Source organism: Penaeus chinensis, chromosome 8 (genome assembly GCF_019202785.1).
Source record: "Penaeus chinensis breed Huanghai No. 1 chromosome 8, ASM1920278v2, whole genome shotgun sequence".
NCBI classification, from domain to species: domain Eukaryota; kingdom Metazoa; phylum Arthropoda; class Malacostraca; order Decapoda; family Penaeidae; genus Penaeus; species Penaeus chinensis.
Genome location: NC_061826.1, coordinates 4,383,273 through 4,398,416, shown reverse-complemented (window position 1 = coordinate 4,398,416; position 15,144 = coordinate 4,383,273). Strand labels below are relative to the sequence as shown.

At 42.4% G+C, this 15,144-nt stretch overlaps 1 protein-coding gene across 6 annotated transcripts in view; it reads right to left on the bottom strand.

Moving 5' to 3' along the window:
* Window positions 1-10,584: 10,584 nt before the first annotated feature.
* LOC125027991 (zinc finger protein Xfin-like) overlaps window positions 10,585-15,144 on the bottom strand; it is a 20,811-nt gene continuing 16,251 nt past the window's right edge. For all 6 annotated transcript variants that reach the window (XM_047617227.1, XM_047617225.1, XM_047617226.1 and 3 more), the window contains one exon: window positions 10,585-15,144. This exon is cut by the window's right edge and continues 736 nt beyond it. In XM_047617227.1, coding sequence (XP_047473183.1) covers window positions 10,736-15,144 — 4,409 coding nt within the window. In that variant the 3' untranslated portion in view covers window positions 10,585-10,735.

Sequence of the window (15,144 nt, the reverse complement as noted above, 5' to 3'; positions counted from 1 at the left end):
TTGAAGTAGTAGGTAATGATATTAGGTCATACTGGTAAAGATGTAGCTAAGTATTTTCAAGAATAACAACTGCAGGTAGAAATGGAAGAGCCAAGGAGAGAGAGAAAAAAATTGAATTGATGCTGAAAAGGGACCAGGAGAAGGCTAGAAATGAAGCCGAGAGAGAGAGAGTAAAATTGCCACATGATTTCGAAATGGCTATAACTATATTCCAAGAAATGCAGATAGCTTGTCGTCCACCGTTGTTCATCTTCAAGGAGGGAGGAAACAGAGCTTCCTATTTCGTTCGGATTAAGCGGGTTGCCAGTGTTCTCGGCGTATCCTTTTAAGGAGTCTGTTAACTGGAAATGCCATAAACATTTAATCCTCTTTGTCCCCATATGTAACTAAGACTATGAGGCTCTTTAAAGGTCCCTTCATATAGGATTTAGTGAGACTCCAGATCATTATAGAACCGATTTTTGGTCTTTATGATTAAAATTTGGGAGGCTTATCAATTTCATATTTACGACTGGCTATTTGACCAGTAGATTGAATCGAGGGATGTTGTGATTTTTTTTAGATATATTAGGAAATTAATTTTTATCAGTTCATTTTTTTGTGAGGAAGTTCATCGAAGAACGTAACACTCCTTGCCTTGATGTTGCAGTTGAGCTAGGTGACACTAAAGCATCTGTACATAGCGTATACTCGAAGGTAAACAATGGTGAACGTGGTAAGAGAAACCACAAACCTCCTGCACCAGAGGATTTGTGTCAACTGCTTTCGTAAGCAGTAAGGCAAGCATTCGGTGTCATTATTGTAAATAATTTGAGCACATACAACCCAAGTATCCTAATAATCAAGCAGTTTAAGTGATGTCAAAGTGGGGTTCCATTTTCATGATTCAACACCTACCGTGACACCGGTTGCTCATGTATCACCGTGTCTGAGGACGTACTGCCTGGCACAGGTGTCTCAGAGTGTAGGGAAGTTGAATTTATGAATATCTAGGTAGAGTGAATATTATCCCGGAAGTTTGTTGTTCCTTTAAATGGTAGTTCTTTGGTGGCTGGGTTAATGATTTGTATATCGCAATCAAGTTTTGCAGTGTTCTGGAAGGGGTGGTTAATGGTTAATGGTTAAAAGCAAAATAAATGTGCTAGACATCTAAGGTCATGTAGCACTATAGTTAATGTTAGTGAAGGGTGGTTGGATTAGTGATTAGTTGTTAAAGCTGGGTTAAGGAATTGGTGAGTGAATGGGTTAGGGTCGGATGAGGTAATATAAAGGGTTAGATCAAGTGAAGGATATATATGTGTTTGAGGAAGGAAAGAGGTTGTCAAAGCAGAAAGTGTGAGATTCTGTAAGGATGTCTGATAAGTTGGGATGTCTATGTAGGGAGGATAGGTGGGAGAAAGTAGAGGTACGGGCTGCTTCAAAACGTGGGCATGACAATAGAATATGTGGGACTGAAAGAGAAACATTACATAAGGGACATAGAGGTGGATCGGATTGTGACATCACATAGGAGTGTGTTAGACGGGTGTGGCCAATGCGTAAGCGGGCGAGGGCCGTCTCCCAACGTCTGTTCCGATGGAATGGAGCTGACCAGGAGGAGATTGACAGTTTTACAGTATGTAATTTATTAGTGTGGAGACTTGACCAAAAAGATTGCCATCGATTATACAAGAAGGTCTTAAAGTGTGGGTAATAATCCGTGGCTGGGATATGTGAGAAACGTGGTTGGTTTGATGTGGACATAGCAGCGTGGCGTGCTAGAGTATCTGCATGTTCATTGCCGGGGGTTCCAACATGGCTGGGCACCCAGCAAAATTTTATTGTTTTATGGCGTGTGGACAGGTAGAACAACCAGTTCTGGATCTTACAAACAAGGGGGTTGGTCGTGTGTATTGACTTTATGAGAGTAAATGAGTTACGGGAGTCAGTAAAAATTGTATAAGAGGAAGAGGGGAGTGAGTATATGTGTTTTAAGGCAAAAGGGAGTGCATACAGTTCTGTAGTAAGGACACTGGATTCAGGAGGGAGAGGGTATTTGATAGTACAAGATGGGAAGATTACTGCAAAACCAGCACCGGAGGTGGTTTTGGAGCCGTCAGTGTAGACGGGAATACTGGAGGAATGAGTGGAGGCATGGTCAAGGAAATGGGTGAGAAGGACAGTAGGAGGAATATTCGATTTTGGTGGGTCAGGGAAGACAGAGGAGCAAATATGGGGGCAAGGTATAAGCCACTGAGGGACTGAATGGACAGAGAACGGGAGGGGTCGGAGATGGGGAAAAGGGGAATGGGAGAGGAAGGTATCCATGCGAGTGGAGAAAGGAGTAGGTAAACGTGGAGAAGAAGCAAAAGTAGGAAGTAGGGATCGTGGGATAGTTAGTTTAGTGAGGGGAAGTTGGTGGAATCGAGCATAACAGAAGGACACAGCGTCGAGAGAGAGATGGTATGCCTGATTCAGTGTACAGGCTCTCAACTGGAGAGGAGCTGAAGGCACCTAGGGCTAAGCGAAGACCACAGTGATGGATTGTGTCAAGATGAGCAAGGAGAGAAGTTGAGGCAGAGGAGTAGATATGGTATCCATAATCTAGAGTGGAGAGGATTAAGGTGATATGAAGATGAAGGAGTGTTTTTCGATCTGGGATAGGGTTTGTAATATTCGGAGACGGCGGCGAGCTTTTTCTTTGATGTAAAGAATATGGTCTCGCCAGGATAGTTTGGAGTCAAAAATGACGCCTAGGAAATTACCAGAGGAAAGGTGTTGAAGTGGAATGCCATATAAGAAGAGTGAAAGTAGGGGACCTGCACGTGTGCGAGAGAAAAGGATGGAGAAAGATTTGGAGGTAGAAAAGCGGAAGCCATGGTTTGTGGCCCAGGAGGAAACTGATGATATTGCAGATTGAAGAAATTGGTAGAGATTGGGTATGGATTTGCCAGAGGCATAGATGGTTAAATCATCAACATATAGTGATGATTGGGCTTCTGGTGGTAGAACTGAGGCAATGTCATTTACAGCAAGAAGGAATAAGGTGGTACTAAGCACACTGCCTTGTGGGACACCTTCAATTTGAGGAAAGAAATATGATGTGGCAGAGGCAATTTTGACCTGGAAAGTGCGTTGGGAGAGGAAAGACTTTATGAAGACACCCATCTTTCCACGTATGTTCCATGTCGTATCATATGCTTTTTCCAGGTCAAAAAACATAGCTAGTACGGATTCATGGCGTGCAAATGCGGATATAATATATGTCTCAAAATGAGCAAGGGGGTCAGCTGTACTTCGGGCACGGCGAAAACCAAACTGGGTAGGAGAGATAAGATTGTGGGATTCAAGATACCACATTAAGAGGAAGTTAACCATTCGTCCTAATAGTTTGCATAAGCAGCTAGTTAGTGCGATGGGGCGATAGTCTTGAGGGAGGGTGTCCGATTTATTGGGTTTCAGGAAGGGTTGGATAAGAGCTTCTCGCCAATGAGAAGGAACATTTCCTGATGTCCATATGTGGTTGTAAGTTGTTAATAGGAAGGATAATGAGGAAGATTGGAGTTGTCGGAGCATACGGTAGTGAATACCGTCAGGGCCTTCATGAGTGTTGTGGCACGATTTTAGGGCAGCACTGAGTTCAGAGGAAGAAAAGGGAGCATTATGGGACTCAGCAGAGGATAGGGTGAAGATAATGGGGGTACGTTCCCTGATGGTTTTAATAGAAGAGAAGTTTGGAGAAAGGTGAGAGCCACTACTAACCTGGCTGAAATAATCACCCAGTTCATTAGCGACTTCGGGAGGATCAGAGATGAGGGTATCTCGAATATGGAGGACGGGGGCTGGATGGGGGGGATGTTTGCCTGATAGTTTATGGATCCGGCGCCAAACATTTGAGATAGATGTAGAGGATGTAATTGAGGAAACATAATTTCGCCAGCTATTTGTTTTACTATTTCGGATTGTGCGACGAAAACAGGCAAATGCTCTTTTAATGGAGATAAAAGCTGATAGTTGATGAGGGGTACCTCGTTTGTAGCGGTAACTGTTCCAGGCTGCACGTTTTACACGGAGTGCTTTAGTGCAATCAGAATTCCACCATGGAACACATTTGGAGGTATAGGGTCTTGAGGTTCGAGGGATAGCTGTATGGGCAGCTCTTAGGACTGTAGTTATGAACAATTGTATCATTTCTAAAACGGATGAGAGGGAAGATGGAGGGGTATGATTAGAAGAGAGTGAAGTGAAAGTATGTCAGTCAGCTCTATCAAAGCACCAGCGTGGGGAGTTAGGAAGTGGTACATATGAAGTTGGAGAAAGGAGAACTGGAAAGTGGTCACTATAGGGAAAGTGGTCTAGAACTGACCGGTGGAAATCTAAATGAAGAGAAGGGGAGCATAGTGAGAGGTCAATGCATTAAAATGACTGCGTGCGTGTATCAAAGTATGTGGGGCGATCTGTATTTAGAATAATAAAAGCAGCTGTGGAGAGGAAGCGCTCTAGAGCTCGGCCACGGGTGTTGGTGATAGAATCACCCCAAAGAGTGTGGCGGCAGTTAAAATCACCTACTATGAGGAAAGGTGATTGAAGTTGGGAAATTAGGTTTTCAAAAGTGACAAAGTTAATGGGGTGGGAAGGGGAGAAGTAGACTGAAATCACTGTGATCCAGCGGCGAGGAAAGATACGAATAACTGTGCAAGGGACAGTGGTTTGAAAGGGAGGTATGACATAAGGTATTTTCTGGTTGATAAGTAAGGACGAGACATAAAGGGAGTGTAGGGAAGAAACGAAATGGTAATTGGGGATTGGTATTGGAGAATGTGCAAGAAAAGTTTCTTGAAGGCATATAATGGATGGGTTATAAGAGGAGAGGATATGTCGGAGGTCATTCGCGGGAACCGCGAATGTTCCAATGAAGGATAGTTATACTTTCTTTGATTTAGCGATAACGATTGTAGTACGTTTGGAGAATTTGAAGGGGAAGGTGCTAGAGGGTGGGATAAAGAATGAGGTTGGGGAGGTGGTGTTGTATCAGGAGGGGTGTCGGGAGGTCGAGGGTCTGGGGAAGAGGGTACTTGTGACATGAGGGATTCACATGTGTATCCAGGAGGGAGTGGAAGGGATAGAGGGGATGGTGGGAGGGTTAATATAGGTGGGGCTGGAGTCGGGGGAATGGGTTTTGTTGGGATGGGGTAGGAGGATTGGGTATAGGGAGAATATGAGTAGGAGGAGGATGGATATCGGCAGTCACTTTGAGTGTGGAGGGAGCAGAAGTTGTAGAATTTGAAGGTGGATGAGTATTAGTTTGGGACTCGATTATGTAGTTCTGGATATCTTCAAGAGTTTCTGTAGTGGAGTTGGTTGGGGAGTTTTGTGAGATAAAGGTTTTCTTGTGAGGGGGGGAAGAGAAGTCTGGTGTCTGAAAAATAGGGGCAAAGGAAGGTGGAGGTGATTGTGAGGTAGGGGAAGAGGGGGTGGAACGTTTATTCTGTCTGCTGCGGGTAGTGCGAGGAGGGAGAGGGGAAGGTGGTGGAGCTGTAGTAGAGATTGGAGTGTCTGGATTTAGGATGGCAAAAGAATTTGATTGGGTAGAGATTGGAGTGTCTGGGTTTATGATGGCAAAAGAATTTGACTGGGGAAGGTAGGAGGTAGAAGAGGGGAAGTTAGATGGAGGGGGGGTTGGTTTAGGAGAGGGTGTAGGAGCTTGGGAGGTAGGGGGATTGGCAGATTGAGCGACATTACTGGAGTAGGGGGGTAAGAGAAAAACCTCGTCGACGTGCTTCCTGCCTGGCTTCACGTAGAGTGAGTCCAAGTCTGAATCTGAGAGTTGCTACCTCACTCAAATTTGTAGGTGGGGCAGCCTTTATAAAATACATTATGGGGGCCGCCACAGTTTGCACATGTGCGTGACTGTGCAGAGCAGTTTGATCAGTAGGAGGTTAGGTTGGGCACATAGCGGGCATCTGGCTGTGGAATGACAGTGTTTGGCTGGGTGTCCTAAATGCCAACAATTTTGGCACTGACGAGGAGGAGGTTGATATGGTCGGACAGGTAGGGATTCCCCACCTATGTAAACATTAAAGGGAAGGTCATGTCTACGGAAAGTAATTTTGGCAATGTTAATGGATTTCTTACGATTTCCTCTGGGAGGAATGGAGTAGCATTGTACATATGTTGCATCATAGTCTGTGAGACAGGCGAGTAAGTCCTCTCCACAATCTGACCATTCTTTGTCATAGATTGGGCAATCTGTTGGGGAGATAGAGACAGTTCCGGTGCAAGTATTGAGGGTTGGATGAGGTTCTGTAGGGATGGGATTACCACATAGATCAGTTAGTTTTGTTAATGCTATAGCTTGGTTTTCAGTTGTTACTGTGACGAGACGGGAGTAGTCGGGTCGGCTACGGAAAGAGATTTTGCCTACTTGTTTTTGGAGGCATTGCTGGAAGAGGAGGGTGTTTTTAGAGTAGGGAGCTGTGGGAGGGATCACGAAAAATCGGTCCCATTTGGCTGGGCTAAATAGAGTATTCAGGATTCTTGTAGAGGTGGGGGTAGTAGAAGTGCGGGGACGTGTGGAGGAGGGTAGTGTTATGGGGAGGTGGGCAATAAGGTTGTAAGGTAGTAATAAGGGGAGTTGGGGTGGTTGATGAAGAAGGTTGTGGGAGTAAAGGTGTTGAAGTTGATCATGTTGGGAGAGTAGAAATGTCTCCTGGGGGTTGGTTGTTGATTAGGGTTGATACTGTACTAGTATGCATTGATGATGGGGTATTTGTTGCAGTGTTCGGAGCCGTGGTCATAGGAGAGCCGGGATTGGAGCTATTTGATAAAGGGGCAAGCCTCATTGCCCCTAAAAGTGGGGTTACATCTTCATTATTGGCCATGATAAGCCTGGAGTATGTTGGAAAAAAAAACAAAAAAACAGTCCACCCCTCAGGGTCCCCTTGAGGGGTAAGGGCCAGGTATGGCAGGGGAATACCGTGCCCATGGTTCCCTCAGGCCGTTCAGGACTGACATTAAGTCAGCCTTTCATCCTTTTAGCACGGCTCTCACACCTTAGGAGGTGGATAGTAGAAGGGATTGGTGAAGAAACTGAAACGAAAAGTATGAGTGGAAAAAAAGACCATGCAAATTTAGTTGAGTCGATGGCTGAGTCCCAAGGTTGAGGAGTTCCTCATTATTGAGTCTCAGTCTCCGTCTCCTACCCCCCCCCCCCCACGACAACAACGGGCAAAGGATTGGGGGGGGGGTGTTCTGGTAGGAAAGCATCCTGGGATTTGAGGTCCCAGCATCCCTTGTGGAGGTAGAGGGTCAGATCAGCTTCAAGTTGTTCAATCAAGAGCCTTTAGTTTTATCAAAATTGGTATCCCTTAAAATCACAGCTGAAGAGTCTGCTAAAATACAAGACGAATCCCTCTTTAGAATCAAAAGTAGATACCAGTGAGGTAGACAAATCGAGGAATGGTAATATCGCTCATGAAAAGAATCCAGGGTAAAGGGAATTTTCTTATGGCTAAATAATAACTTCAGAGGTTAGAGACTTTTGCAGGTCTTGTGATGGATGTCAAAGAATGTTTTCCAGAGGGAGAGTAGCTCCAGTTCCACTTAAAATCGCAATTATTACTGGGCCATTCTCCTGAGTGGCTGTAGATTCATTAGGCCCTCCGTCTGTTGAAGGACACTGCTAACACGTAACTTTTGTAGAAGATTCCCCTAGCGAAAATGGGAGAGTTAAACGTTTTCATCCCGCTCTGAAGGAATGCCTTTGTAAACTGTGTTTTGATACGCCAAGGGACTGGTACAGGAACCTTGTTCCTTTTCATCTTTTCGTCAAAAATAAAGATAGGATTATATATCAGTATGTCATTGAGCTGAAGGATGAGCTTTTCCAGTGTGGTTAAGATAATGCTGATAGGACGTTGCAAAGCCTTATTCAGATCTAAGGTCACAAGATCCCAAATCTAAGCCAGGAGATGAAGTGTTGATTATCTTGCCTAATGGCAGTAACAAGCTTCTCTCTTGCAACATAAGAAAGATGTAGATTTTATAGAAGAAAAGGGTGAATTCCAGGCAAATTTCCGGATGTTGAAATTGATGATAAGACTGATTCTCCACTAATTGTACACTTTGTTAATTTTGCGTAGGTACATAATTCATTAATGTAAGGAATTGTATAGCCGCCTACATCTCCGTTCAATTCCCCTGTTGTGATGGTGAGAAAGTCAGATGGAACAGTTTTCCATGCTGAACCTTCATGTAGTGTTGAAGAAAATTTACACAAGTCTAATGGATCCTGCACTAGACCTAATTGATGCTTATTATCAGGTACCTCTGTCTAACAGTGCAAAATTCAAGTTTAACACAGGTAGCTCCTATTTCTCTTAATTAAAATCTTTTTCGGCAACTTCTGAGCTTGCCATTATAGATTGCAAATATATAATTTTCAAAAAAAGAAAAAAAGAAAAAAAAACGCACAAGGCCAAAAAGACGGTGGACCTAATGGTGTCACAACATTAACTCAATAAGAGTGTGCTGTGAGACATCAGATATATAATTAACTAGATATTGTTATAATTGTTATAATTACCAGAAGGAAAACTAAACTTCCCCTCTTTTATTTTTGATAAGCAACAGTTCTTTTCCGTTATTGAAAGGGGTAAAGAGTGTGAGTAACTGAATTAAGGTGAGGATTAGCAAAAGGGTGATTAGATCAAAATTGTCAGAGGAAAAAATCTGGGATTCATGGGGTAAGGCTGGAATGTGTTGCAGGAGGATGAATGTCAGTGGTCACTTTAAGTGTAGAAGGAATGCCAGCAGAGAGATTGGGGGATGGAGGAGGAATAGTTATGTTATTTTGTGTCATACTATCAAGAGTTTCTAAAATGGAATTGGTTGGGGAGATCTGAGAAACGAAGGTAGAGCGAGGAAGAGAAGGCACAAGGGAGGTAGAGATTTGAGTGGCAAAAGATTTTAACAGAGACGGAGGGGGGTAGCACGGGAACGTATGGAATAGAAGGAAGATATACTAGAGGAGATTTAGAAATATTTTGGGGAGACGGGAAGGGCAGATGTGCATTACTGCGCAGGGTAGTTTGAACGATCATGGCCAAGTTGGGCACATAGATGGCAGCAAGTACTTAGCAGGGTGGCCCAAAAAGCCAACATTTCTGACAATGAGTCGAAATGGTCGATGGGAGAGGTCCTGTCTATGGAAAGTAATTAGAATGTCGGTGGTCCTTGTGGAGAATAGTGTTGCACTCTACTGACACTGCATCAGAGTCAATGAGGCAGGCAAGCAAGTCCTCTTCAGTCTAAACAATACTGGTCGTAGACAGGACAGTCAGCCGGGTATATGGAAAAAGTTCTGGTACCAGTATTAAGGGAGTAGAGGTGTTGGACAGGAATAGGTTTGTCAGTGTGATCAGTTAGGGTAGATAGTGCATGAGCTTGGGGCTCGTATGTAACTGTGATAAGGCGACTGCGAAAGGTAACTTTGCCTCCTTGTTTCCAGAGACACTGTTGGAATGGGGGGGGGGGGGGGTATTGTCAGAGTAAGGGGCTGTATGGGGAATCACAAAAAAATCGATTCCACTTAGCTGGATTAAGGAGAGTGCTGAGTGCGGTATTAATAAGGGAGGAGGGGTTTGATGAGTTAATTATCAATGGTAACAAGGCAAAATAAATGTGCTAGACATCAAAGGTCATATAGCACTATGGAAGGGTGGCCTAGTTGATGATCAAAAAGTCAAAAGCCGTAAACCAGTTCAGGATAGTATGGCATTGAAAGGGGTAAAGAGGGGTGAGGGTCGAGAGGGCGATTTAACTGTCAAGGGAAGGGGTCCATAAGCTAAGGTAGGGATTAACACAAAGAGAAAGGGGAGTTTGAGGACGATTAATTCAGTGTCAGGGGAAAAATCAGGAGGGAGAGAATCCAATGAAGGGAGTTGTTGTGACAAAGTCATGTATATCCTGGGGAAGAGGGAGGTGATACTGATGGAGCAGGGGGAATGGAATGTGCTGGGAGAGTGTGGGAGGAATGGGTGTAGGAGGAGCATGAGTAGGATGGATGACAGCAATTACTCTGAGTGTAGAGGGAAAGGGAGCAGAGAGACTGGAGGATGAACGAGATGTAGGTATGTTTCTAAAGTGGAGTTGGTTGGAGAGAAGGGGAAGGGTGTTCATATGAGGTGGAGAAGAGGGGGCAGATATTTGAGGGGTACAAGGAAAGGTTGATGTAGGAATGGATGCGGTGGATAGTGGAAAATTTAGCTTGTCTTGTGCGACAAGTTGAACAAAAAGGAAGAGGGGTGAAGACCGGGAAAGAAGAAACTGGAGTGTCTGGAATAATGGTAGAGATTGGGGTGTCTGGATTTAGAATGGCAAAAGAATTTGACTGAGAGGGAGAAGGAGAGGGTAGCAATGGGATGAGTAAATGATTATGCAGAACAGTTTGATTGATCATGACCAGGTTGGGCACATAGAGGGCATCAGTATAAAATCTTAGCAATATTGTTAGATTATGGCAGCCTCTAGGTGCAATGGTGTTGCAATGCAATTCTGGTTAAAACAGACTGGGTGATAAGTTTCTCATGTGTAATAAGCAAAATATGAAAAGTAATACCTTTATTATAAATTCTCTTGGTAATAACAAGTTCACTGACTATAAAACAGATAAAATAATATCAGCAGCATTTCTTTGTCTATTGTTTCAGGCGAATAAACCATATGGTGTAACTAAAAGAACAAGTTTCTTTAGGAATCAAAGACGGCCACTCTGAGATCTCCGCTTACTTTCTGCATAACGATTCTTTAGAGACCATTCTAAATTTTCTATCAGAATTGATATGAATATCCGCAAGTCATCCTTTGCCTCTATTCCATCAGGTACATTCTCCTGCAAACAAACTTTCTTTGTGGCAAATTCTCTTGCAACGCAGTTTTCTCTATCTTGATCTTCCTTTGTTTGAGATGCTCCTCCTTTAGCTGCTTCACAAAGGTTTTCCTTCATCCCACTCTTCTCTGTGGGAGATTCTGTAGCACCAAAAAACTTTTCTTGCTGATAACATTCTCTTGTGTGCACTTCATTTGTAAAAAGATTTTCCTGAGCCTGCTCTTTCTGTAAGGGAGGTCCTCTTGCTGGAAACATTTCTTGGATGTGATCTTTCTGCACGGGAGATTCTTTAGCAGGAAGATGATTTTCTTGAAATTGATCTTTCTGAAAGTGAAATTCTTCAGCAGGAAGATTTTCTTGAAACTGATCATTCTGTAGACAAAATTCTCCATCAGGAAGATCCTTTTCTTGATTACGATATTTCTGTATTGGAGATTTTCCAGCAGGAAGATTTTCTTTATCAAGAGCTTTCTGTACTGGAGATCTTCCAGCTGGAACACTTCCTTGATCATTAGCTTTCTGTATGGGAAGAAGACTTTCATGATCATGATCTTTCTGTGTGGGAGATTTTCCAGTAGGGTGGTTTTCTTGACCCTGACCTCCCTGTATAGAAGGTTCTCTTGCAAGGTTTTCTTGTGGATGACTTTCCTCTGTGAATGATTCACTAACAAGAGGTAGCCAACTCTCCATGGTGGGAGATTCTCTGACAACAGAAAGCTCTTCTTGTAACCTGCCTTCCTCTGCTTCCTGAGCCCAGCCTTCCTCAATAGAAAATTCACCAATAGCAGGTAAATTTTGCTGCAGCCAGTCTTCCTGTGTGAAAAAATCAACATCCTCTTGAGCCTCTATATCCCAACCTCCCTCCATGGGAAATTCATTAATAAGAGGATATTTATCCTGCAGCCACCCTTCCTTTGAAAGGTATTCGATTGCATCTTGAGCTTCTTGAGCCCAATCTTCCTCTGTGAGACATTCTTTAACTTCTCTTAGTGATTTACCCTCCTTCAGGGGAGATTTCATTACAACAGACAAACCTGTTTTTTGTCGGGATGAGGACCTCGTCACCATGGGATGCCTAACTACTGGAAGATGCTCATGCTGCCTGACTGTGCGAGGACAATGATACTGCCTAATTGCTCGTGGACGATGATACTGCCTTTGATTAAATTTTCTTCTGTTTCTACCATTTTTTTTATATTCTCGTATCAAAGACAATACAGTTAACTTATCTATGTGTTCTGTATTTTCTTCATTTCCGTGATTTTTAATATGATGATCTAGCTGGGACCTCCAAATGAAATTCATATTACACAAAGTACAATGGAATGGCTCCTCACCTTGATGAATTCTTACATGTTTTCTGAGGATACACTTAGCCTTGAAACTTTTATCACAATATGTACATTTAAACTGCTTTCTACCAGTATTTCTTTTCATATGTCTTGACATGGCCAATTTCTCAAAGAATTTCTTTTCACAGTATAAACACACAAAACCCTTTTCATCTGTATGAATTTTATCATGTTGTTTTAATTCTGAAAATGTGGTGAATTTTATCTTGCACTGTGAACAAATGAAAGGTTTATCACTAGTATGCATTTTCACATGCTGTATCAATTCATTTTCTAAAGTGAATCTGCATTCACACTGTGTACACTGGAAAGATTCTACCTTAGCATGTGACTTTTCATGTTCTATCAAGTCCTCCTCAAAACTGAACCTGTACCTACAGTGTGTACACTGGAAAGCTTTTACCTTAGTATGTGTCTTTTCGTGTTGTATTAAATCATTCTCCAAACTGAACTTGCAATCACACTGTACACAATGGAAAGGTTTGTTACGAGTATGGGTCTTTTTATGCAGTCTCAATTCATTCCTTGAGGTAAATTTTTTCTTACAGTGTGAACACCTAAACAGTCTTTTATCTATCTCTTTCTTTGGATGTAAGCTGCAATTGTTAGGGCAGTGGCAATCCTTAGCAGGACACAATGCTTGTACCTTGAGAGAAGGGGAAGGCTCCTTGTCCTGCATTGAACCTTTTGGGGGATTTTCAGTAACCTGAGGAAGATCCACTTGGTCTGTTACCTCTACTTCTTCTCTCTGTAAGCTCTTTTGGTGTCTTCTTAAAAGAGAAGTAAAGGATGCCTTCTCTTTGCAGTGTGTGTGTTCTTTTGAAGGGAATCTACACTCAGAAATGGAAGACTGAAAACCTTTATCCTTTTGTATCGTTTTATGTGTTGCTTCATGCTGTACTAAGGCATTCTCTGAACCAAATTTGTGTACACACTGTGAACACTGGAAAGCTCTATCTTTGGTATGTGTCTCTTCATGCTGGATTAAGTCATTCTTAGTTCTGAATTTTTCCTCACAATGAGAACATCTAAGGAGAATTTCATGTGTCTCTGCACTGGCATGTAAACTGCAGTTATTAGGACAGTGACATTCCTTTGCAGGACATTTATCTTGTACCTTTGGGGAAGGACAGGACTCTTCATCCTTCAGTGAGTCTGCTGCAGGGGAGTTTTCCCCTATTTGTGGAAGACATTTCAGGTCTGTTCTTTCTTCATTCATTTCTTCCAGTGGCATGTGACAATCCAAAGCAGAACACAATGGGGGATCTTTGGTAACTTGAGGAAGATCCACTTGGTCTGTTACCCCTACTTCACCTCTCTGTAAGCTCTTTCGGTGTCTTCTTAAAAGAGAAGTAAGGGACATCCTCCCTTTGCATTGTGTGTGTTCTTCTGAAGGGAATCTACACTCCTCTTTATCCTTATGTGTTTTTTCATGCTGCACTAAATCGTTTTCTGAACCAAATTTGTGTGCACACTGCGAACACTGTAAAGCTGTATCTTTGGCATGTGTCTTTTCATGCAGGACTAAGTCATTCTCAACTCTGAATTCTTCCTTGCAATGAGAACATCTAAATAGAATTTCATGGGTCTCTGTACTGGCATGTAAACTACAGTTATCAGTACACTGACAATCCTTAGCAAAACATATATCTTGTACCTTTGGGGGAGAAGGGCACTCTTCATCCTTCAATGAATCTACTGCTGGAGAGTATTCCCCTATTTGTGGAAGACATTTCAGGTCTGTTCTTTCTTTACCTGTCTCTTCCTGTGGCATGCTCTTTCTAATCCTTCTCAAAAGAGTTGTAAGTAATGTCTTACTTTTGTCTTTTTTTGTGTGTATCAAAGCATTCTGGTTAAGCTTCTTATCACATTCTTTATTTCTCACATGCTCTCTAAGAATGCACTTTGCTTCAAATACTGCATCACAATGAGGACATTTATAGAGTTTTTCAGCAGTATGCAATAATATATGTTTTTTGAGATTTGAGTTTTTGGCAAACTTCACATTACAATAATGACAAACAAATACATTCTTCCCGGTATGAACCTTCAAATGTGTTTTCAGCATCACCATGGAGAAGCACTTTTTTTCACATTGTGAACACTGGAAAGCCTTCTTGCCATGGTGTGTATTTTCATGCTTTCTTAAATTGGCCTTTAGTGTAAACTCTTTTTTACACTCCATGCATCCATATATTTTTCCCCCTGTATGTGTTTGTGAATAAGAACTTGAATCATTTTCAGAATGATCACCTGCAGTGGAAAATATCCCTCTTTGTACATCAGGAAGGCAAAACCCTTGCTCATCTATATCTTCATTCCAGGCCTCCTCTCCAGAGTCTTTCACAAAAGTTGGACTGGCAGGCTCCTCTTCACACTTCAGATAGTCACTAGTTGCATGAATTTCTACGTGCTTACTTAACAGAGATTTTGCTGTGAATTCTGCATTACACTGTTGACAGCTAAATACTTTCAGAGTTATGTGAATTTTTACATGTTCTTTGAGAGCACAGTCTGCTTCAAATTTTTCACTGCAATAAGTACAACTGACATGCTTTTCACGAGTATTAACTCTTTTGTGTCGTTCTAGGTTGGCTTTACTCTGGAATTTGTAACTACAATGTGGGCAAGTAAAATCACTCTCGGGATGAACTTTCAACTTATGGAATTTTAACTCATACCTGGTTATGAATTTCTTTTCACACTGTAGACAATGGAAAGGTTTCTCATTAGTATGTATCCTTTTCTCATGCTTTACCATGTTTCCCTTATTATTGAATGTCTTTTCACAATATGAACACTGAAAGGGCTTTTCACCTGCCTCTGTCCTTGAACTAGGATTCTCTTTAGGATGCTCTTCTTTTGCGAGAGAACCTTCCAATACAGGCTGGGAAGGAGAGGACATTTCATCCTCTGGTATAACGT